This window comes from Vipera ursinii (genome assembly GCF_947247035.1).
Source record: "Vipera ursinii genome assembly, chromosome: 12".
Lineage (NCBI taxonomy): Eukaryota > Metazoa > Chordata > Lepidosauria > Squamata > Viperidae > Vipera > Vipera ursinii.
Window position 1 is genome coordinate 18,686,172 of NC_139525.1, and position 22,378 is coordinate 18,708,549.

The following is a 22,378-nucleotide window of genomic DNA, read 5'->3' on the forward strand; positions in this document are numbered from 1 at the left end:
GCCAGTAGGGCTGAGGTATCATCAGTATGCTAGTGACCCACCCACACAGCAAGGTAAGAGGGACTAGGAAGGATTCCATGGGTGGAAATCCTAAAAGGAAAATAGTTCAAGAAGCTTGGGAAAGGCTGAAAAATGAGATAATGAAGGCCCAAGAAAAACAACGCCACAGAGAAAGAAAAACAAACGATCCACACAAGACCAGCATGGTCGCATAAAAAGCTCTCTGACAAATTAAAGGACAAAAGGTCAAATATAAAAGATGGCAAATTGCCCAAATCTACCACGGAGGAAGTCTGGAAAACTAAGGCCCAGAATGAGCTTGCAAATAATGGCAAAAATGACAAAGCAAAACAAAAAAGCTCCTTTCAATAGGAAGGAACAATCCTGTCCAAAGTACAAATGACGGGGAGCAGATGGTTTGTGTCCCAGAGTTGGGAAGGAGCTGGCAGATCTCATGGCAGAGCCACTGAATGTAATCTTTCAAAGCTCCTGGAGCAGGGGAACTAGCAGAGAACTGAAGAAGAGCTGGCATGGTACCAATCTACAAAAAGGAGGAAAAAATGGATCCAGGAAATTATAGGCCAATCAGCTTGACATAACTACCTGGGAAAATACTGGAAAAGATAATCAAGCAGTAGATTTACACTTGCAAGAAAAAGTATGTGAACCCTTTGGGATTACGTGGAGTTTTGCATGAATTGGCCATAAAATGCGCTTTAAACGTCATGTAAGTCACAACAATAGAAAAACACAGTCTGCTTAAAATAATACTACACAAACATTAGCTGTTGTCATGTTTTAATTGAACATAAGATGGAAACATTCACAGTGCAAGGTGGAAAAAGTATGTGAACCCCTAGCCTAATGACTTACCCAGGAGCTAATTGGAGCCAGGAGTGAGCGAACCTTGACTCCAATCAGTGTGATGATATTGGATGTGTTGCTGACAGCCGTCCTGCCCTTTAAAAACACACACCTGTTTTGGGTTTACTGGTCTCAAGAAGCACTGTCTGATGTGAACCATGCCTCGCAGAAAAGAGCTCTCAGAAGACCTACGATCAAGAATTGTTGACTTGCATGAAGCTGGAAAGGGTTACAAAAGTATCTCCAAAAGCCTTGATGTTCATGTGTCCACGGTAAGACAGACTGTTTACAAATGGAGAAAGTTTAGCACTGTTGCTACTCTCCCTAGGCGTGGTCGTCCTGTAAAAATGACTGCAAGAGCACAGTGCATAATGCTTAATGAGGTAAAGAAGAATCCTAGTGTGTCAGCTAAAGACCTACAGAAATCTCTGGCACATGCTAACATTTTTGCTGACACATCTACAATAAGGAAAACATTAAACAAGAATGGTGTACATGGGAGGACACCACGGAGGAAGCCATTGCTGTCCAAAAAAAATATTGCAGCATGTTTGAAGTTTGCAAAAGAGCACCTGGATGTTCCACAGCACTACTGGCAAAATATACTGTGGACAGATGAAACCAAAATTGAGTTGTTTGGGAAAAACACACAACACTATGTATGGAGAAAAAAAGGCACAGCACACCAACATCAAAACCTCATCCCCACTGTAAAACATGGCAGAGGGAGCATCATGGTTTGGGGCTGCTTTGCTGCCTCAGGGCCTGGACGGATTGTTGTCATTGATGGGAAAATGAATTCCAGAGTTTATCAGGACATTTTGCAGGAAAACGGACAACCATCTGTCCGCCAACTGAAGCTCCGCAGAGGATGGGTGATGCAACAGGACAATGACCCAAAGCATACAAGTAATTCAACAAAACAATGGCTTCAACAAAACAGAATATGCCTTCTGGAGTGGCCCAGTCAGAGTCCTGACCTCAACCCGATTGAAATGCTGTGGCATGACCTTAAGAGAGCGATTCACACCAGACATCCCAAAAATATTGCTACACTGAAACAGTTTTGTGAAGAGGAGCGGTCCAAAATTACTCCAGATCGTTGTGCAGGTCTGATCTGCAACTACAGGAAACGTTTGGTTGAGGTTATTGCTGCCAAAGGAGGGTCAACCAGTTATTAAGTCCAAAGGTTCACATACTTTTTCCACCCTGCACCGTGAATGTTTCCATCTTATGTTCAATTAAAACATGACAACAGCTAATGTTTGTGTAGTATTATTTTCAGCAGACTGTGTTTTTCTATTGTTGTGACTTACATGACGTTTAGAGCGCATTTTATGGCCAATTCATGCAAAACTCCACGTAATCCCAAAGGGTTCACATACTTTTTCTTGCAACTGTATAAGCACCTAAAATGAACACTAGAAGCGAGAATGGGCTTGTTAAAATGCATCATACCAGACAAACTTTACATCCTTCTTTGAGGAACTGACTAAATTAGTGGACCAACAAAATGTTGTGGACATAGTAAGGCATTTGGCAAAATAGACCACAGTCTATTTCTTGATTTTAAAAAAATGTGGTATAGACAATACCACCACCAGATGGTTTCATAACTGGCTGACCAACTGCACTCAGCACGTAGTCCTCAACAGAACTGCATCTACACAGAGGGAAGCATTCAGTGGAGTGCCTCAAGCTTTTGTCCTGGGCCCAGTATTTTCAACACCAGAATCAGAATAGAGTTGGAAGGGACCTTGGAGGTCTTCTAGTCCACCCCCTGCTCAAGCAGGAGATCCTTTACCATTTCAGATAAGTGACTATCCAGTCTCTTCTTAGAAACCTCCAGTGATAAAACATCCACAACGTCTGAAGACAAGCTGTTCCACTAGTTAATTGTCCTCGCTGTTAGGAAGTTTCTCCTTAATTCCAGGTTGCTTCTCTCCTTGAATAGTTTCCATCGTTTCTTGTCCTGCCCTCTGGTGCTTTGGAGAATAAGCTGACTCCCTCTTTTTTGTGGCAACCTCTCAAATACTGGAATAGTGCTATCATGTACCCCTAGTCTTTCTTTTCTCTAGACTCTCAACTCCTGCAACCATTCTTCATATGTTTTTGTCGCCAGGTTTTTAATCATCCTAGTTACTCTTCTTTGTACTTTTTCTAAAGTCTCAACATCTTTTTTGTAATCCATTTATATTTCATTCCTATCTCCTCTGAGCTGGAACCAAATCTCACCTTCCCCTGGATTCTGCCATATTCCCAAGGGGGAGAGGGAACAGGCATGGGGCTTTATTGCTTTCACTTCCTCCATTAAATGCAACCTTTTGTTTATTCACCTGCCTGCTATCCATTACAATGTAACCAATTGCTTTTTATACTATGCATCTCTCTGAACTCTCCCTTCCTTACAGGGCAAGTAGGAAAAGGGGTGGGGAAAAAGACACAAACCTCTGGGATCTGGTTTATTTCTCCAAAGGAGGTGTAAAGAGCTGTGGAATGATTATATTGCAACGGAACCGGATTGATGCTATCTTTCCTTTCCCATGATAGACTTACCACCTGGAGACTGGCTGGACTGGAACTGACCGAATGAACTGTGGGGTGGGGTTTTGCTTGGGGACACTTTAAAAATATCAATCTGTAAGGGAATCCCTCAGATCCTGTCTATTATGCCTGCTATCTCCTATTTCTTAGTAAAAGTTCCTGCTTGGAAGAAACTGTCTCCAAGAGTTCTGCTTTCTTAAGATGTGGGTTGAGGTGGGCCCTGACAGTGGTGACCAAAACTGGATGCAGCATTCCAGATGTGGCCTTACTAAGGATTTATAAAGTGGTACTAACACTTCATGTGATTTTGATTCTATGCCTCTGTTTATACAATCAAGGATTGTATTGGCTTTTTTGGCTGCTGCCGCAAACTGCTGGCTCATGTTTAAGTGATCACCCACTAGAACTCCAAGGTCCCTCTTCTTCATAAATTATCTGTACAAGGAGACAGAAAAGGAACTCATCAAATTGCAGATGAGACCAATCTGGGGAAATTGCTGACACTTTGAAAGACAAGCTCAAGATTCAGAAGGATCTTGATAGACTTGAGGATTGGACCCTATTGGAACAAGATGCAGTTCAGTGGTGAGAAAAACACAATTCTGCACTTAGGCAGGAAAAAAACAAATGCACAGGTATAAAATAAGTGGTGCCTGGCTCAACAGTAGCAACTGTGAAAAAGATCTAGGTACCCTACTGGACCAGCACTTAAGTATGAGCCAGCAATGTGCTGCAACTGCCAAAAAAGACAATGCAATCCTGGGCTGCATCAACACAGGGATTACATCAAGATCACGAGAAGTGACAGTGCCACTTTATAATGCACTAGTGAGGCTACACTTGAATACTGTATAAAGTTCTGGCCACAATGATACAAGACACTGAAACCACACACGTGTGCAGAGAAGAGCAATACAGGTGATAAAGGATCTGAGGGCTAAATCATAGGATAAATGGTTGAGGACCTAGGAATGTGTAGCCTATCAAAGAGAAGGACTAGGTGGGACATGATAACTGTCTTCCAGTACTTGAGAGGGGGGGGGCTCTTCTCCAAAGCACCGGAGGGCAGGACAGGAAGTCATGGGTGGAAGATCATTAAAGAGGGATCCAACCTAAAACTAAGGAGGAATTTTCTGACAGTGAGAACAATTCATCCATAGAACACTTGACTCCCAGAGTTGTGAATGCTCCATCACTGGAGGTTTTCAAAAATAGTTTCGGCAACCATTTGACTGAGATGGTATAAGGCCTCCTGCCTTAAGCAGGGGGTTGGACTAGAAGACCTCTGATTCTACGTTCTACGATCCGCTCTTCTACCTGTTTGCAGTATTTTGTGATTGCTGCTCCTAAAGGGTGCTCACTGTGGCTCTCTGCTGTTCCCACCAGTGCCAAGACTTTCTTGCGTGGTATCCGGTTACTCTCCACTAGCATCTTCACTTGCACCACCACCGGAGTTCCATGGGTGATGGTTCCTGTTTTATCAAACATCACAACTTTAACCTGCAAAACACCCATATAGCCACACTCTTTAGAGTTGTACACAACAACAAATACTTGGGGTGGGGAGGGGAAGGATTCATAACATTCTTGGACAAAGTTAAGATGTAAGATCTTTTCGCCTTTGCCACTCAAGCAAAAAGGACATTCCATTTTCTCACCTTGTGTGCCATCTCCAGCGGTTCTCCACCTTTGATCAAGATGCCGTTTTGTGCTCCTACTCCAGTTCCCACCATCACAGCAGTTGGAGTTGCTAATCCCAAAGAACAAGGGCAGGCAATACACAGCACGGTAATGGAGGCTTGAAAAGCAAAGCGGATCACGACTTCTGCTTTGGAAATGCTCCTATTATAGCCCTGTTGGCACACAGAGAGAGGACAGAACGGACACTTATTTTAAAGAAAGTGCTGGAATTCAAAGTCTGATGAGGTCACAACTTGTGCTGCCCTCAAGCTTCTTTGGCTTCAAATTATGGTAACTCATCGGTTGTGGCATATAAATATGGTGTATGGTTTAGCATTTTGCATTAACCCAGCCAACTGTAATGTATTCAATTGACCACAGATTTGTGTGAAGTGTGAATCTAGTCATCTTGATGTTATAGATCATCTGTTTATATGTGAAAGAATGCAGATCTTGCCACGGGAAGGGGTAGAAGGTTATGAAACATTAAAGGGAGAAGTAACAGCAACACAGAAAAAGGAAAGTGTGGGAAACAAACTGCCTTGATTTTGTCTTGTAGAAGGTGTGGCGGAGAAAAATTCTGACAGGCTCTCAGGACTCTGCTACCTCCCCTACAGCGAAGGCCTGGGAGGACCCATGTGGCCTGGGGCCACCTGCCCATAGGAACAGCCACCACAGTGTCAAGCTAGAGCCAGACCTCAAATGTCAGCAAAGAGAAATATTCAAGAGGTTTCCTTGGAACTTTGGAATGCCTCTTGCTCTAACTTCCAAGGGTTACATAAAATTGGGTATAATAATAAGCACATCACTAACCACCATGAATACAACTAAATGTTGTGATCCAGCATTAAAAAATATTACAGAAAGTGTGAACTTGCATTGCCTCTGTATACAATTTATTCTTTTTTTAAGCAGGTGATCAACTGATGGTCAAAACGGTCCTTTTCCCACTCCGTGACCTATAAAATAAGTGTTCCTTTGTGCAAGCACAGATCATTTTCTTCTTTACTAGAACGCAGGACTCCTTTTAAGTGTAGTTAGCAATTATTAGCGTTTAGAACAGACATGTCAAACTCGCGACGTCATGTGATGTCACGCAACATATCGGGATGGTTTGCCATTGCTGGCAATGGGATGGGCGCGGCTTCCGGATGATGCATCCGGCCTGTGGGTCAGCAGTTTGACACCCCTGATTTAGAAGATAATAAATAAATCACATTTAAATATTGGGTAAAAATCAGCAAAAATGTAAATATAAGTAATACAATCAAAGCAGCATTTTAAAAACACCACTATATGAATCCTGCATCTAATGCATCTGAATCTTATTTCCTATTTTTTTGCTATTTAAATGCAAATTGATCTATCATACATAATATAGGGAATACGAACAATAGTTAAGAAAAGTAACCTTTGGTTAATTACAATAGAATAGAATAGAATAGAGAGGAGAGGAGCAGAGCAGAAAGGGACCATGGAGGTCTTCTAGTGTAGCCTCCTGCTCAAGCAGAAGAACCTATACCATCTCAGGCTAGTGACTGTCCAGTCTCTTCTTAAAAGCCGCCAGTGATGGAGCACCCACGATTTCTGGTGGCAAGCTGATCCACTGGTTGACTGTCCTCACTGTCAGGAAGTTTCTCCTTAATTCCAGGTTGCTTCTCTCTTTCATCAGTTCCCAACCATTGTTTCTTGTCCTTCCCTCTGGTGCTTTGGAGAATAACGTGACCCCCTCTTCTTTATGGCAGCCCCTCAAATACTGGAACACTGCTATCATGTCTCCCCTATTTCTTCTTTTCTTTAGACCAGCCAAACCCAAATCCCGCAGCCGTTCTTCATATGTTTTGGTCTCCAGGCCTCTGATCATCTTTGTTGCTCTTCTCTGAATGTTTTTCAAACTCTCAATGTTTTTTTTGTGATATGGTGACCAAAATCGGCAGCAGTATTCCAGGTGTGGTCTTACTAGGGTTTTATAAAGCGGTACTAATACTTCATGTGATCTTGATTCTATGCCTCTGTTTATACAACCCAGGATTGTATTAGCTTTTTTGGTTGCTGCTGCACACTGCTGGCTCATGGTCAATTGGTCGTCCACTAGGACTCCAAGGTCCCTCTCACAGTTACTGTTTTTAAGCCAGGTCTCACCTAATCTGTACTTATATCTTTGATTTTTCCTGCCTAAATGTAAGACTTTGCTTTTCTCCAACTTGAAACTCATTTTGTTGGATAGGGCCCATTGTTCAAGTTTGTCAAGATCTTTTTGGATCCTGAGTTTGTCTTTTGGGGTGTTGACTACTCCTGCCAGTTTAATGTCATCTGCAAATTTGATGAGTTCCCCTTCAATTTCCTCATCCAAGTCATTGATAAAGAGTACCCTTAAGAACAAGTGATCCTGGGGGTGTTGATCAGCCTTCAACCAATTTGAGAATGCATTCCTGCAGGCACTCGGGCGTGTGTGTCCAAAATGTCAACAGAACAGATGACTCATGAACAAAGCACCACCCCTTTTTTTAAAAAAATGTGCACGGGTCTCATAACCCATTTCTTTACTGGGGAGGGGGTGGGTTCTGTTCCTCTCAGGTTCTTTCTGTGGGTTCTGTCATTCTCCTGGGGGGAGGGGGGGCTCCAGGGAATGCACTATTTCTCCTTTCGCTTTGCTGAAATGCATCCTCTCTGCTGTTTCTATCCGCTTGCTCTTTGAACTGTTTCCCCTTGATGTCAACTTGGGGTGAGAAAGGAATGTGCCTCCGGCCTTCTGGCTTATCTCTCACGGTGGAAGAAAAAGGTGTGAAGACCCAACATTGTCTTCACAGGCATGGGAACAACCTCCATTATCAGCTCCGTTCCCACAGCGGACTTAACACCTAGGGATCGGCTTGATGCTCTTTTAACCTATTGATCTGAGTGGGAAACCCTCAGATCCTGCCTTCTTTGCCTGCTGTCAGCTTCTCCTAATAAAAGTTCCTGTTGGAATGAATCTGTTCCAAGAATCCTGCTTTCTTGGGATGAGGTTTTGAAGCGGGTCCTTACATGTATACAATGTACATAGAAAAGAGAAGAGGTGGGGCATCACATAGTTGTTGGCACCATATTGATTTTTTTGACCACCTTCTCCCCCGCTCCCCCATCCATAGATGGCCCCCCTCATGATTTATACAACAACATTTTAGGAAGTGTGTTGTCTAAATCAGCAAAAAGTGGCTGTTTACTATTCAAAAGAAACCCATAACATTGTAAGAGTACTGGGCCTAAGATGGAACCTTGTGCAGGTCATTTCTTCACAAAAATTTAAAACAAAAGGAAAGAGACTTACAGGAAAATAGGTTTCCACAACTTGAAAATTGACAAAGCCAATCACAATCCAAGCAAGAAGTGTAATGACAGAAACACCAACAATGCAAGGAACAAAATAGCCACTCAGTTTGTCAGCAAACTGCTGAATTGGTGCCTAAAGGAAGGGGAGAAAAAGAAGCAACATTAATTCAACGTTCTTTTTTGAAGCTGAGCTCCTTTGGCTTTTAGTCTGCAGGTTTGTAATAAATAATATACATGTGCATAACTGATATCTTGATTGGTTATGATTTTTAGTGAGAAAGGTATTTAACTCACACTTTGCTGATGCTATAATTATTGGCAGGGCCCCAAAAAAGGAGACACAGAATTCTGCTGAAATCCCACTGCATAGACCAGTTTGGCATATTATATAACCATCTACTGCAGCAGACTTTAAGCTACCAATCTGCTGTCTTGAATCATGGTCATCGAACAGGAGCAAAACCTAACGTATTAGTCTAAATACCTTTGATGTCTGAGCTTCTTCCACAAGCTTTACAATCTGGCAGAGGGTAGTGTCAGACCCAACGTGGGTTGCAGAGATCAACAGGGATCCATTTTGATTAATTGAACCTGCTATGACTGAACTGCCAGGTTTTTTGGTCACAGGCATTGCTTCACCTATGTAGATCAGAAATAAAACAAAATGGAGGGCACTCTTTGACAATTTCCCCCTCCCCAGCCAGGGCCCATGAAAACCCATTCCAGCTTGCCTGTGATGAGCGATTCATCTACCATAGAGTGTCCTTCAATCACTCGGCCATCCACGGGAAATTTGCCACCTGGGACCACCTTCACAATGTCACCCCGCTGAACTAGTTCAACATCAACTTGCTCTTCACTGCAGAGAAGTCAGAACATTCAAACTTAGCAATGGAAGCGACGTAGCATTTCAGATTGTTAGATCCTACACAACAAAATGCCCTTTTCTTTTAAATTCCTGTTCAAAGTCTTCTTCATCTGCAGGAGACTAGAGTAATGTAAAGATGTTCCCAGCTGAAATTATGTTTTGGGGAGTTTATATGCAAATTTGTGTTGGGTTGCTACTCTTGTCTCATTTACAAACATTTACAATTTACACTGAGCTGCATAGGCAGAATGTTACCTCCAGTGGTGCAATAGAGAAATAAAGACTACAAGGTAATTACAGGGGACGATCCACTGTAGCATATAAACATTTCATTAAAAAACCACTACAGAACTGGAAATACCTCATGAGAATATTATCTGGACCTAAAGTAACAATAGTTGCTTCTGTTGCTTGTAGTGAAATTAGCTTCGCGAGGGCCTCTGATGTTTTACCCTAAAAAGATGAAAAAGTGTTTACATACAGGGCACCATAGAAATTCACTGCAAGCATCAAAATCACAGGTTAAACCAGAAGTCTTTAACCGAGAGACTTTCCTCACAAGCTAGCAAGGAAAGAGAAAATCTAAGTAAGTTCCAAGGGAAACTATCTTTTCTTTCATTTGGCATTTGTCTTTAGGAGTGTGACATTTGTTCGAAATACTTTTGCTTGTTAACTGTTTACAATGCCAGTCACTGGTAGATTAAAAAATTTTTCATTAGCCTCCAGCTTGAGCAAATTTGAGGACTAAAGTCCCTAGAAGATGGCACCCAGTGCAATGGCCGGACCCCTCGCCTCCCTGCCGCTCTCTCGTTCCCCTCCACATCCTTCTTGAGGAAGCACAACTGTGAGTCACTTGAATGCACACAAATGCCCCTGAACTCCCTTCCAGACCTTCTTCAAGAAGGCAGAAAGGGTGCAGGAGAGGGATGCAGCCAGCATTTTGATGTTCATTATAGTGTGTGTGCGCGTCTGCGTGCGTAGTACTATGTTATTGTTATATGCATTCTCTTCAATTGAAACATGTTTTTGAATAACACCCAGATCGAAGTTAAACACAGGTAAGCACGGAACAGGGCAGCTAACTTGAAAGCGTTCCCACGGTCTCCCTCCACCCGCCCCACTGACCTTAGCCACGTGCTCCAGCCAGCGCCCCAACGCAATGAACACGAAGAGCATGGGAGGGGTGTCAAAGAAAGTCACAGGATTGGCCGTTGCCCGCTCAGCCATTGCAACCAGAAGAACTGCAAAGGAGTAGACAAAGGCGATGGTCGTGGCTAGAACAATCAGCACGTCCATATTGGCTGTTTTATGCTTCAGTGCTTTGTAGGCTTGAATGTAGAAGTACCAGCCTCCAAAGAACTGTAAGAAGAGCAAATATCAGCAGGACATTTACACTGAAGCAGAGAAATCAGGTAGCAAAATGATCGTTCATTGTCAAATTTCAGGAGAAAATGCACAGATGCCTCCCCCTTTGCGAGTCTTGAGCCTGGGCATCTCAAGAAGATGCATCCAGCCTACCACGGACTTGGCGGACTGGCGGCAGATTCTCAAGAGGCAAGCAGGGAGGTCCAGGGGAACCTCTTCTTGTCCACCCCCCACAATTCAGAATAATTGTGAAATGTATTTTGTTTAGTAGTTCTAGAGGTTTTTCACCAGGAAGCAAAGTCTCCCACTATATATCAAGGGAAAATGATACTGAAAAAAACGAAAACTTTGACAGAGATGCTCGAAATGCCATGATAAAAAAATTACTTTTGACTTTCTTTCAAAAGAGTAGAAAAGGAAAACTATTTTAATAGTTTTAATAAATAAAGTTTACCTCTAGATTAGTTTTTTGGTGGGAGCAGTGAAAGCGTGCGGTCAAATGTGAACTTTAAAGGCCGATGCCTACTGGGCATTTTGTACTTTCTGCTGACAATCCAGATAGCCAGGGGCTCTACCTAAGCTCTACGGGCAGCCCTCATCTTGCTCTCCCAAAGTGACCAGTCAGTGTTTCAAGATTAAGCACTGCAATCAGTCCTCAACCTAACCGTAAAAGGAATTTGGGCCTGACATTTATGTCCTACCATCTGAATGACCGGCGTGTCTTTCTACTTGCCTGAACAGGAACACACAATAAAAAGGAGAGCAAATTCATAACTGACAACCCGGGAAGAATTTGCTGCTCCAGAAACATTGATGAGTGATGAGCTTCTATTTCTTCTCGAGTCAGGTTAGAAGCCTTGTACATGGCCGACATGTGGCTGTCCATGGCCATCATGTAAATCATGAGCCCCATTACGGGGATGCAGAAAATAAGGCTTACGAGGAAGGACCGTTTCCACCTAAATAATAATAAGTGGACAAGATAATATTAGAATAAACCGTAACTTAAGAAGTTAGGTAAAACTTCAAAAGACAGTATATAGTATACTGTCATGGGAAAAATCACGTTCCAAGACATGTGCAAAGCTATAAACACAAAAAGGGACTTACTGTCTTATTTCCTGCTTGTGGTCTAAGTGGCTAGCAGATCGGTCTTTCTTTACCAATGTAGCATTAAATCCTAGATTCTAGAAAGAGACATAATGTGAATGTGCACATTCCCACACAGATCTTAGCCAAAGTAAGACATATACTTCCATTGTCCCAAAACATGAAGGGTATAAAATTAACGATGGAACACTGGCAAAAGCTTTCAGTGTAAATAAACAGACATGAGAAATAAGGAAGTATAAGGGGGATTGGGAGAATAAGAACATAAACCAAACTGAGAGAACCTAAGTTTCTGTCCTAAGCATTTCATTATACCTACAAAATGAATCAGAAAATTCTAACTTCAAACCAGCTTCCATATGCAGTATCTTTTTCAATGAGTTTCCTCTACTTAGTTACAATGACTTTTATGGGAAAAATAAATCTAGTAAATAAAACAAAACATAGCAAGCTTGCAAAAAGCAAAACTGCACTGACAAAAATACTTACCTGAATAATCTGTATAATATCTCGAGGGCCAACGATCTCTGGATCATACTTGATGTGTGCTTTGTTGGTTGCAAGAGCCACTGAGCTGTACAGGACCCCTTTTGTTTTCATAAGGGTGGATTCTATTTTATGAACACACGAGGCACAAGTCATCCCTCTTACCTGTGAGAAAAAAACCCTTTGTTTGCAGAATATTGTCTCTTTAAGAAGTAATTTTGCCTGCCTGATTCATAAATAATGAATCAGAGGAGACCATGATGAAAGGTGATAAAATTCCCTAAAAAACCCTAAGATTTCTCCTCGCTTATCACTACTCTTGTTCTGCTTCTGTAATTGCTCTGCTCTTCAAACTGGTAAATAGAGCCAGTTGGCTTAGTGGTTAAGGCATCAGGTTAGAAACCAGGAGACTGTGAATTCTAGTCCAGCCTTAGCCATGGAAGCCATCTGGGTGACTTGGGCCAGTCACACACACTCAGTCTAACTCAGCTGTTGTGGGGACAACAGGAGGAGGAAAGTATGTTGGGTATGTTCGCTGCCTTGAATTGCTTGTAAAAAATAATAAAAGGTGGGAAACAAGCAAAACCAACAGACAAATCACTCCTTCTGCCCCTACAGAATGGAAACTAGACACAGATAAATAGATATGATTAAGAAGTTTAACCATCCACTGAAGAGGAAAACTCAAGGGGAGTTGGGAAAGTCAGCTTTTTTCTCTGCATTTCAACACCTCCCCATTCTCTCAGTTAGCAGCTGCGTTTCCCAGTCTGCATACAGCCCTAGCCTGCAAAGGGCATCCTTCGCCTTCCTGACCAACAGGGGAAAAACTGACATGGACACTAAGAAAAAAGCAAATATACAGGAGCACGCTTCTGTTTGAGGAAAGGAAAAAAAATTCTCCCACTAAGGTCAGAAACTTTTTGGTACCCAGGCAAAAATAGATATGACAGCAAAATGAAGTGGTTTTTTGTTATAATTCTGAGGGGGAAATATTCAAGGACATTCCCACCTAAACATATTTAGACAGGGAAAGTTCCCCTAAAGAGGAAGAAGAGTTGGAGGGCTGCTTCTACCACTTCAATATGGTCTCACTTAGACATAACAAACAGCAGGACTTCCACGTTTTAAGAAGCCCTCCTATACTGCAGCTCCTCAAGTGCTTCCATCCTTTTCACACGTGGTATAAAAATTGCCTATGTACTGATACTGAAACAATCTTCTTACAACCAGCTCCAAGATGCCATCTCCTTCGTCATAACCCTCCAGCACCAGAGCACCAAACCCCAGTTCTCTAATCCTCTCTGCTACAGTCGGGGGCTGGATGATGGAAGGGTCGTATCTCACTTCAGCCTTCCCAGCCATCAGGGCAACGAGCACAGAGCATATTCCTAGAAACCGAATAAAATAAGAATAAGAATAAGAATAGAATAGAATTCCTTATTGGTCAAGTGTGGTTGGACACACAAGGAATTTGTCTCTGTTCTCAGTTTACATATAAGCAACAGTAATAAATCATGATCATAATCAACATAAAAATACATTCAACATAAATCATAAGGTGCAACACTTAGTGATAAGATACTAGATAAGCAAACAACATACATCATACTAGGATACTAAATAAAACAATATAAATCATGAGATACAAGCCACAAAGTTATAGTCATAAGAAAACAAGGAAATAGGTAATAGGAACGATGAGGAGCTTTACTAAGTGGTTTGAATAGTGTTGTAGGAATTAGTTGTTTAGCAGAGTGATGGCATGGGGAAAACACTGGAAAAATAATCAGTATGCTGTACAATCCAGGGTCCTGAGTAAGCACACCACACTGCTGTTTTCGTCAGTGTGAAACTTATTTTCTTAGGACACCTCATGGCCCAGGTCCAGGGTGTGGTGTGGTGCTGTTGCTCCCCAACACCTTGATTTGTGGGACTCCTTTTACGGGTGATTCCTTTTATTCTCCACAAATACGGAACATGAAATTTGGAAAAACTCTAGCACAGTGTAACTTCTGAACTCTCAATGACAACCTTCAGGGGAAAAAGGGTGACTTACGGTCCAAGTGAATCAGATAAGATCCCTCACTCAAAGACCAAATGTTAAAACCTGCATGGGTGGTGGTGGAGGGGGGGGGGGCGTGACACTTCCTCTGCTTGCACCACATGGGCCCCTGCCTCATCCTTCAGCAGGAGCTCAAATCAGAACAGCCATCCTTCTGACTTTACCTGAGATCTGGTCAACATCAGTCATAATTTGCTGCAGGTGTGCCAGCAAACGTTAATCAGCCTTAGGGAAGGGTTTCTTACCATCTTCTCTCTTCAGATTCCTCTCAATGTTTGCCACGCAGGAAGCGCAGGTCATGCCAGTGATCTGAATGTAGCATTTTGATGGTGCCTTCTGACCCGGTCTGTTGGGAACTGGCCACAGGCTGGGATGGGCAACTGATTTGGGCAGTTTGCCTTCTTGAGTTTTAGCCAGCCTCTCCTTGGAAGGCTCAGTGATTAGCACCATGGGCTCTGGGCTTGGCGGTACTGGCAGCAGAAAATTAACAGCAGAAAACACTGTTCAAGCTCTTCAAACACTACATTCTCATGACAGTAGATGTGCTGATCTTTCCGGACGCTTAAGCTCCCTGCCCTACCTGACTTTAGTTTTTAAGGAATTTTGCTTTTAATTAAAAAGTAAAACTAATACAGTAGATAAAGTTTTCCCCTGTCCAGTGGGGTCAGACTCTAAGGGCAGTGCTCGTCTCTGCTTCCTAGCCGAGGGAGCTGGTGTTGTCCAGACATTTCTATGGCCATGTGGCCAGCCTGACTATAACCCACAGCACTTGGAATGCTGTTACACTTGGTACCTATTTATTTACTCGCATTTGCACGCTTTTGAACTGGGCAGGGGCTAGGATGGGAGCTCACCCCATAGTGCAGCGCTTGGGTCTCGAACTCGGGCTCTCGGCTTTCCAGCTGACAACCATGGTGTCTTTGACCGCTGAGCCTTCGTGCCCTTCTTAATACAGGAAAGATAAAGGTTTTCCCGTCAGTCGTGTCCGATTCTGGGCTACGGTGCTGAGGGTTTGTATGGTCATGTGGCCAAGATGGCTACACACCAAAGGTGCCCAGAATGCTGTTACCTTCCCATCAAAGTGGTGCCTACTAATCTACTTGTGTTTGCATGCTTTCAAACTGCTAGGCTGGCAGAAGCCGGGGCAAGTAAGGGGAACTCACCTTTTTACAGAGTGCTGAAGTCTCGAACCTGGGCTGTCAGCTCTCCAAGCTGACAAGCTCAGCGTCTTTAACCACTGGGTCACTGTGCCCCCATTTTAATAGAGTAGATCAGGGGTGTCAAACTCAATTTCATTGAGGGCCGCATCAGCATGGCGGTTGCCCTCAGGGGGGTGGGTGGGTGTGGCCTGGGTGGGCGTGGCCTACTGGGTGGGCGTGGCTAAAGTGCGTATGGCCTACTGGGTGGGTGTGGCCAGCTCTACATCGTTCGCATCAAGGGTGCCTATGGGGGCCTGGGCAGGAGTGGGACAGATCTGGGGGTCTCTGGCAGGAGGAGGGTCTCTGGGCCAGGGCCAAGGCAGTGGGGGCCATTCCCTCACTGTTTCCAGGATGGCTTCGTGGGCCGCATGAAACCACATCGCGGGCCGGATCTGGGCCCCGGGCCTTGTGTTTGACGTGTCTGGAGTAGATAGAAATAAATAATGCAATAGATATGCTCCTACTTTCTCTCCAGAAGTGTGGCTGGGTACCTCATAAAGAGGCAGGATTAGGAAAGAAAGCACCGGGTGACTTGGAGCTGGCCAGCCTATCATGGTTGTCATGTTGTGAAAGAGTCCTTTATATTTATCAGTTAGATGCATTGCTGTCTTTTCTCCAGAAATTCAAGGCCTCTCTCACAGCCCTCCTTTCTCCAATTTTCTCCCACAGCACCAACCCAGTTAGGCGGGTTGGACTGAGAGAGCACAACTAGACTAGACAAAAATCAGCCAGGAAGGTTCCATGGCACAGGAGGAGTTAAATGGGGGACTCACTAGTCTTAAGCCATGATTCATTTTTTTTTTGTAACACCACACTGATTTGACTCAGGAATCTCCCCAAACTCCAAATGTGTCCCATGAGCCCAAAAGATGCACATCTCCACCCAGAGCCCCTTGCTACTGTCTTAAGTGCGGACTGCAGAATGGAAATGCTCCAGGCAAATGCTGCCTGGGAACCTTAGGCTTTGTCTGGGTGCAAAGGAAAACTGCAAACAGCAAGGAAACTGGACTTGCTCCTACATTCCTTTTGTTTTCCTTGAGTTTTCTCAGAAGATACTGAAATACGGAGAATTTCTGCATTTCCCCCAAAAACTCTAGCATAACCAGGGTTCTAAGGTAGCTGAAAGGAGGTTACCAATCACCATTCACCACCTCTAATCATAAGACACGGCATGCAGAGCAGAGCAAGTCATGGGGATCCAAGTCATTTTCTGGACAAGTGGACAGCACAACCAGAAGGATCCTGCGCCTTCCCTATCCTGCCTCCCCTAACGGCACCAAGAGTGGCTTCCCTACAGAGGAATAAGATGACAAATCGGCCGGTCAAAAAAGAAAAGAAACAGCCACTTGCTACTCAGAAAGTTGTAACATGCAATGCTGACCTTTAAATTTGTGTTAAGGAAAATTCAGGTTAAATGAATTGGGCGGAGTCAGGACAACACTATGTTGTAGGACCCTGTCTAGCATTACTCCTGCAAGGGGATCGTTACAAAAGTTGTGAAACAAACCACACAAAACGAAACAAGGAAAAAAGCAAAAAGCAAAGCAAAAGCAAACTAAGCTAAGCTAAGGTATTTACGGTAGGCACAATGGTTACCAGTCCTTCCTGGCCTGATCCTGCCCTTGGCTAGATGAGCTTCTGGGTGGACTGACTGGCCTGAAAACCCAGGACTTCGGCACTGCCACCCGCTTAAGCCAGTCCCGCTAAGGAAATTATTATACTGTCCCCATAATGCCTCCCCTCCAAGAAATCTTTCTCCTAAAGAAATGGCTGTGGATGTCTTCTCAAGACGACCTGAAATCTAAGGAATATCTTACCAGCTAGGGAGGCATCAAAGCCCATGTCTTCAATGGAGTTTTTTAAATCGGCTGGAGAAGTCAGTGTTGGGTCATATTCAATAGTCCCATTATGATCCCGCAACGACACACAGACCGACTTCACACCAGGTTTTTGTGAAATGAGTCCCTCAATTGACTGCACGCATGAATTGCAAGTCATTCCTTCTATATGGATGATGGTCACCAGTGTCAGGGGATGAGGCCCGATGCCGTGAACAGCTCCCGGAAAAGAAGACTTCAATGGAGATTTGGAGTTGTTCAGACACTCGGCATTTTCGTGTCCATCCAAAACACAGACCTTGAAAGTCCCCGGGGAGACGGCTTCAATTGCTCTTCTGAGCACACCGAGACTGATGAGGCTGGGGTTATACTGGACAACGGCCGACTTCTCTTGCAAAGACACCGCGATGCTGGTCACCGAAGGAAGGGCCAATAGGCTACTCTGAATATTGAACACACACGAATTACAATGCATGCCATTCACCCGGAAGGTGACGGTCTTCGTGTTCAGCTTGTCTTCTGCATTGTCCTGCGATGTCGTTTCCGAGCCTTTGCTCTGGCTATTCTTGAGCCGCTCTATGTCAACAGAGCCGAAGGGGAGGGGTTTAGCCATTCTCTTTACGGAGGCGATGAACCCTGCCGCTTCTATTTGCTTTTTTATTTCTTCGGATGTAATGATGTGAGGCTGATAGGTGACTGTGGCTTCCTGATTATCCAGGGAGACTAAAAGACAAATGAAAAAGGCTTTGCATGATTCTCTTTTGATAGTCCACAAAGTATTTATCCATGAAAGGATTTTCTGTAGGTTAATGGTCTAGTCAACTCTAGGAGCTGGAAATCAGGATACTTAAAGCCTAGCCCAGAGACCGCTGTGTCCTGGCAGTGGGTGGTCCTGAGCAGAGGAGGGCCCACAAGGAGAAGAAACGTGCAGTCTGCTCCTCTCTCCCCATCGCAGCTCTCAGCATGTCCCACCAAGCAGCCGACCGCCTGATCTTTCCACTCTCTCTCTGATCCCCGTTCCTGATGTCCTTGGGCAGAGCTTCTTAACCTTGATGACTCTAAGAGGTGGGGATTTCAATTCACAGAATCTCCCAGCCAGAATGGCCAGCTGGGGAATTCTGGAGTCCTCACATCTTAAAGTTGCTAGAGTTGAGAATTAATCTCTTAGGGGTTTTTGCTGCACTTGTTCATTCCCGGCCTGGAAAAGCAGCTCAACAGCTATTTCATCCTGAGCATGATTGGAAAAGCTTGGTAACAGCTCACGCGTGGGCCACCTAAAACCAGCTGCAACAGTTTGCACGCTGCTACTCCCAAGCAGCCCAGAAGTAGCTGTGAGTGTTCTGAAACGCCTTTCCAAGAGGTAACTTCCAGAGTCCTTGACACAGGCCATTTTGGGGTTAGACTATTCAGTAATTTTGTGCAGCTTTACCTGGAAAGCATCCATTTGTTCAGCTAGAAGAGTCTGGAGGAGCAGGCAACAGAAATAAATCACAGAGCAAAGAGTGGAATTTAGCTCTTAGAGAGGAAGTGCCAGGATCTGCAGCAGTTACATCATGCTATGGAGGCTGGATGAGTCTCTACTACTAGAAAAACTTCTTCCAGTTTTGAAAGAACCACCATCCCCTGTTCTCCCTAGTCCTAGTGACTTGCTAGAATGAGAGGGGTAAATTATTTCAAATCTGTATGTTTGCAGCATAGGTTCGGTTTCTCAGTTCTGTTTTAGAATACAGAAGGTTGGATGTTAATACTGTACTTTTTTGAATGGTGGCTTTATGAGGGACCTGTAGACAAATTTCTCCATAAACAGAACTGTCGTCCATATTTTGTACCTCTTGGAAGTTAACTTGCATATTTAGGTTATACTGGAGAATTGATGAAAACAGTTTAAAAGGACGAAAGCTATAAAAGTGCTCTATTTTTAATTACCTTTAATTCGCTTGACCCCTTGCAATTTGCCAATTTTTCCTTCAATGGTGCTAGTACAGGAATGGCAGGTCATCCCCTCTATTTTCATTCTTAGCACCACGTCATTTATTTGGTTTAAACTTACATCTTCACATGTTCCTTGACTTTTATCTTGTATTATATTATCCAAAATTAATCCTGGTACTATTTGATTAATCTGCTTGCTATTTAGAATAGAAGAGATAAAGGTTACAACTAGAGTGGTTTTGTCAGAAGAGATTTTCACATCCAGAATGCCTTTGATCTTTAGGAGGTCGATACGAATCTGTTCACAGGTTAATGCTGCCTGGGTGGGAACGGTAAGAAAAGTGGTGTCATGTGGAACGAACTGTGGGTTAGCCTCCTCAAGAACAGCCTCAAAGCCCACGTCTTCAATGGCTTCCTGGAGCGACTCTGGAATTTGCTCTTTGGGGTTGTAAATAATGGTGGCATTCTTATCATCCAGAGAAACCTTGCAGAGAAAGAGAAAAGGCAACTGAGCTAAGCAAGATTAAGATCATCTTAAACTGGCATTAACATGTCAAGCAGCTTTGGCTTATTGCACTGACACCCTGAATGGAAATTTCACTCACCTGAGAAGGAAGTGTAAGGCGGTACCTATGAAACCATAAATTAACTTGGATTTATTTGTAAGACAAGACGACTAGCTACAGGGTGAACTACAATAAAAGCAGGAAAACTATTTCAGAAATCTCTCACACAATAATACAGTATACATTTCTCACATGAACTTTCTACAGTGCCTTAAGTATACATTACAATCTATATACAGTATAGCAATGACAGATAAAGATTAGCCTAATCTCCAACTGACATGCCCAGAAAGTTAAATAGGTGGCTGATATGGAACATATTACATTTAATGCTACATTGGGTGGGCTGTGTATAGAGTCATAGGTTGGGATGAACGGAACAACCCCCTTCCTCAATTTTTAAAAGTATTCCGTGGCATATAACTGGTGAGTATTTAACTAGGAAAATAAGCTTTGAAATTTAACACACATTGAACACAAGAAAAGCAAACTTTAAGGGAAGGAGTAGCAGAATCTGGGGATGGAGTTAAAGAGAGATAGCCAGGAATCTCTACGTAGCCACGTGAACTAAGTCCGCCCCCCCCCCGGCCTGGATTCTATTGACCCATATCTACTCCTAGCAGGTGCTAACTTAGCAGGGGCATCAGTTAAATGGATCTGCCCCTGCTCTTTCAGGCATGACAAAAACTGCCATGTAGTTTAAAGTTAGTACGCTAATGATAGGTTTAATGCAAAATATATTAATATCTTAATAAAAAGTTACAAACACACCAGAAATAAAGAATTAAACACTGTCTGGATGATATGGCAAGTCAGAAATGTACTGTACATTCAAAAAGGGAAAGGTGATGGTGATCAAGCCTGCAGGAGAAACTAAAGGAGCTAAGCTAAATAGCTTGACTTATTATTCTGGAATCTGGGGCAGCTGAGTGAAGGGTTCCACTCAGGACAGGTCCCACGCCAAGTGTCCAAAGGCAAAAGGAACTGGGCTAGGGAGGTGGATAATCAAAGCCCTGCGTAGCTTCCCTTGCAGGACTCCTCCCAAAACAACCTTATTATTATTACCCTGCTTTTCTTCCATTAATCCATAGCAAAAGAGACTACGATAGTTTGAGTCTTAAGCAGAGAACGACCGTTCCAACCTGTAGTCCGGAGACCACAGGTGTACCAGGAAAGTGCCACAGGAGGTCTGGACACCAAAACAAAATGTTTTTTAAAAGGCCTCAATCTTCTGCCAAATCTCAGAACACATTGGGATTCTCCCCCAAACTCTCGCATCTTGCGACATTTGATAATGTCAGAACATTGCAGCTATTTTAGAAACTTAAATGTTATTTTATGTGCCAGAGACACTGTAAGGGAATAACACATGCCAAGGCACACATGCAAGCTCTAGGCTAGCTTCCACGAGGGAAGTACAATGGGATACAGGCTTTCCCAACCTAAGTTTAGACTCTGCTGGATTGCTGGGTTATAAGTCCCAGCAGACCAAAAATTCCCATTTCGCATCCCAAGGTTCCTTCCACACCCGTGACTTCTCCATCCAAACCTGAGCTCTGCACAGAACAAACAGTAGAAAAAGCCTCTCCCTCTTCTTCTGCTGGGTGGAATGCCTGGCTGCGATTAAAACAGACAGGCTGTACCTGAGAGTTTCTTCTAGCGAAACAAGCACCTCTACTCATCTTAGCCTCTTCACTGTTGTAAAATATGCAGCATTGGTAGGTAGGAACATGGCCCCTGATTCTTTGGCAAAAGTCAGGATTCCGCTGAGATACAAAGATTGCAACAAGTAGGAGGAACTTTTTCTCTGAACTTTTAGCCCTCACAGACTTACTGACATCAGAAACTTTCTTATAATATCTAAAATTCGACCCTGTTTCCCCTGATGATGTGGACAGGATCATGGGGAGACTGAGCACCACCACCTGTTTGTTGGATCCGTGCCCCTCCTGGCTAGCTTATGCGGCTCGGGAAGGAACACGAGGCTGGTTCCATGCAGTAATAACTGCTTCCTTGAAGGAGGGTGTCTTTCCTGCCGCCTTGAAGGAGGCGGTGGTGAGACCCCTTCTCAAGAAGCCTGCTTTGGACCCGGCTGTTTTAAACAACTACCGTCCAGTCTCCAACCTTCGCTTTCTGGCGAAGGTTGTTGAGAGTGTGGTGGCGCATCAGCTCCCTCTGTTCCTGGAGGAAACTGATTATCTGGACCCGTACCAATCGGGCTTCAGGCCCGGACACAGCACGGAGACGGCATTGGTCGCGCTGGTGAATGATCTCTGGAGGGCTAGGGACAGGGGTTGCTCCTCTGTCCTGGTCCTATTAGATCTCTCAGCGGCGTTCGATACCATCGACCATGGTATCTTACTGCGGCGTCTCAGGGGGCTGGGAGTGGGAGGCACTGTTTTACGGTGGTTCTCCTCCTACCTCCAGGGCCGCTCGCAGTCGGTGTTGACAGGAGGGCAGAGATCCGCCCCGAGGTCTCTCATTTGTGGAGTCCCTCAGGGGTCGGTTCTCTCGCCTCTCCTGTTCAACATCTATATGAAGCCGCTGGGCGA

At 43.9% G+C, this 22,378-nt stretch overlaps 1 protein-coding gene across 2 annotated transcripts in view; it reads right to left on the minus strand.

Moving 5' to 3' along the window:
- The window catches only part of ATP7A (ATPase copper transporting alpha), a 51,754-nt gene that overhangs the window by 15,671 nt on the left and 13,705 nt on the right, over positions 1–22,378 (minus strand). For both annotated transcript variants that reach the window (XM_083372303.1, XM_083372302.1), the window contains 14 exons: positions 19,255–19,744; positions 17,308–18,051; positions 14,537–14,761; positions 13,454–13,617; positions 12,233–12,394; positions 11,744–11,820; positions 11,367–11,592; positions 10,394–10,627; positions 9,630–9,721; positions 9,132–9,259; positions 8,885–9,039; positions 8,399–8,533; positions 5,067–5,261; positions 4,726–4,908 (listed from right to left, as the gene is read on the minus strand). In XM_083372303.1, the coding sequence (XP_083228429.1) occupies positions 4,726–4,908; positions 5,067–5,261; positions 8,399–8,533; positions 8,885–9,039; positions 9,132–9,259; positions 9,630–9,721; positions 10,394–10,627; positions 11,367–11,592; positions 11,744–11,820; positions 12,233–12,394; positions 13,454–13,617; positions 14,537–14,761; positions 17,308–18,051; positions 19,255–19,744 (3,210 nt within the window). The remainder of the gene's footprint in view (positions 1–4,725; positions 4,909–5,066; positions 5,262–8,398; positions 8,534–8,884; positions 9,040–9,131; positions 9,260–9,629; positions 9,722–10,393; positions 10,628–11,366; positions 11,593–11,743; positions 11,821–12,232; positions 12,395–13,453; positions 13,618–14,536; positions 14,762–17,307; positions 18,052–19,254; positions 19,745–22,378) is intronic.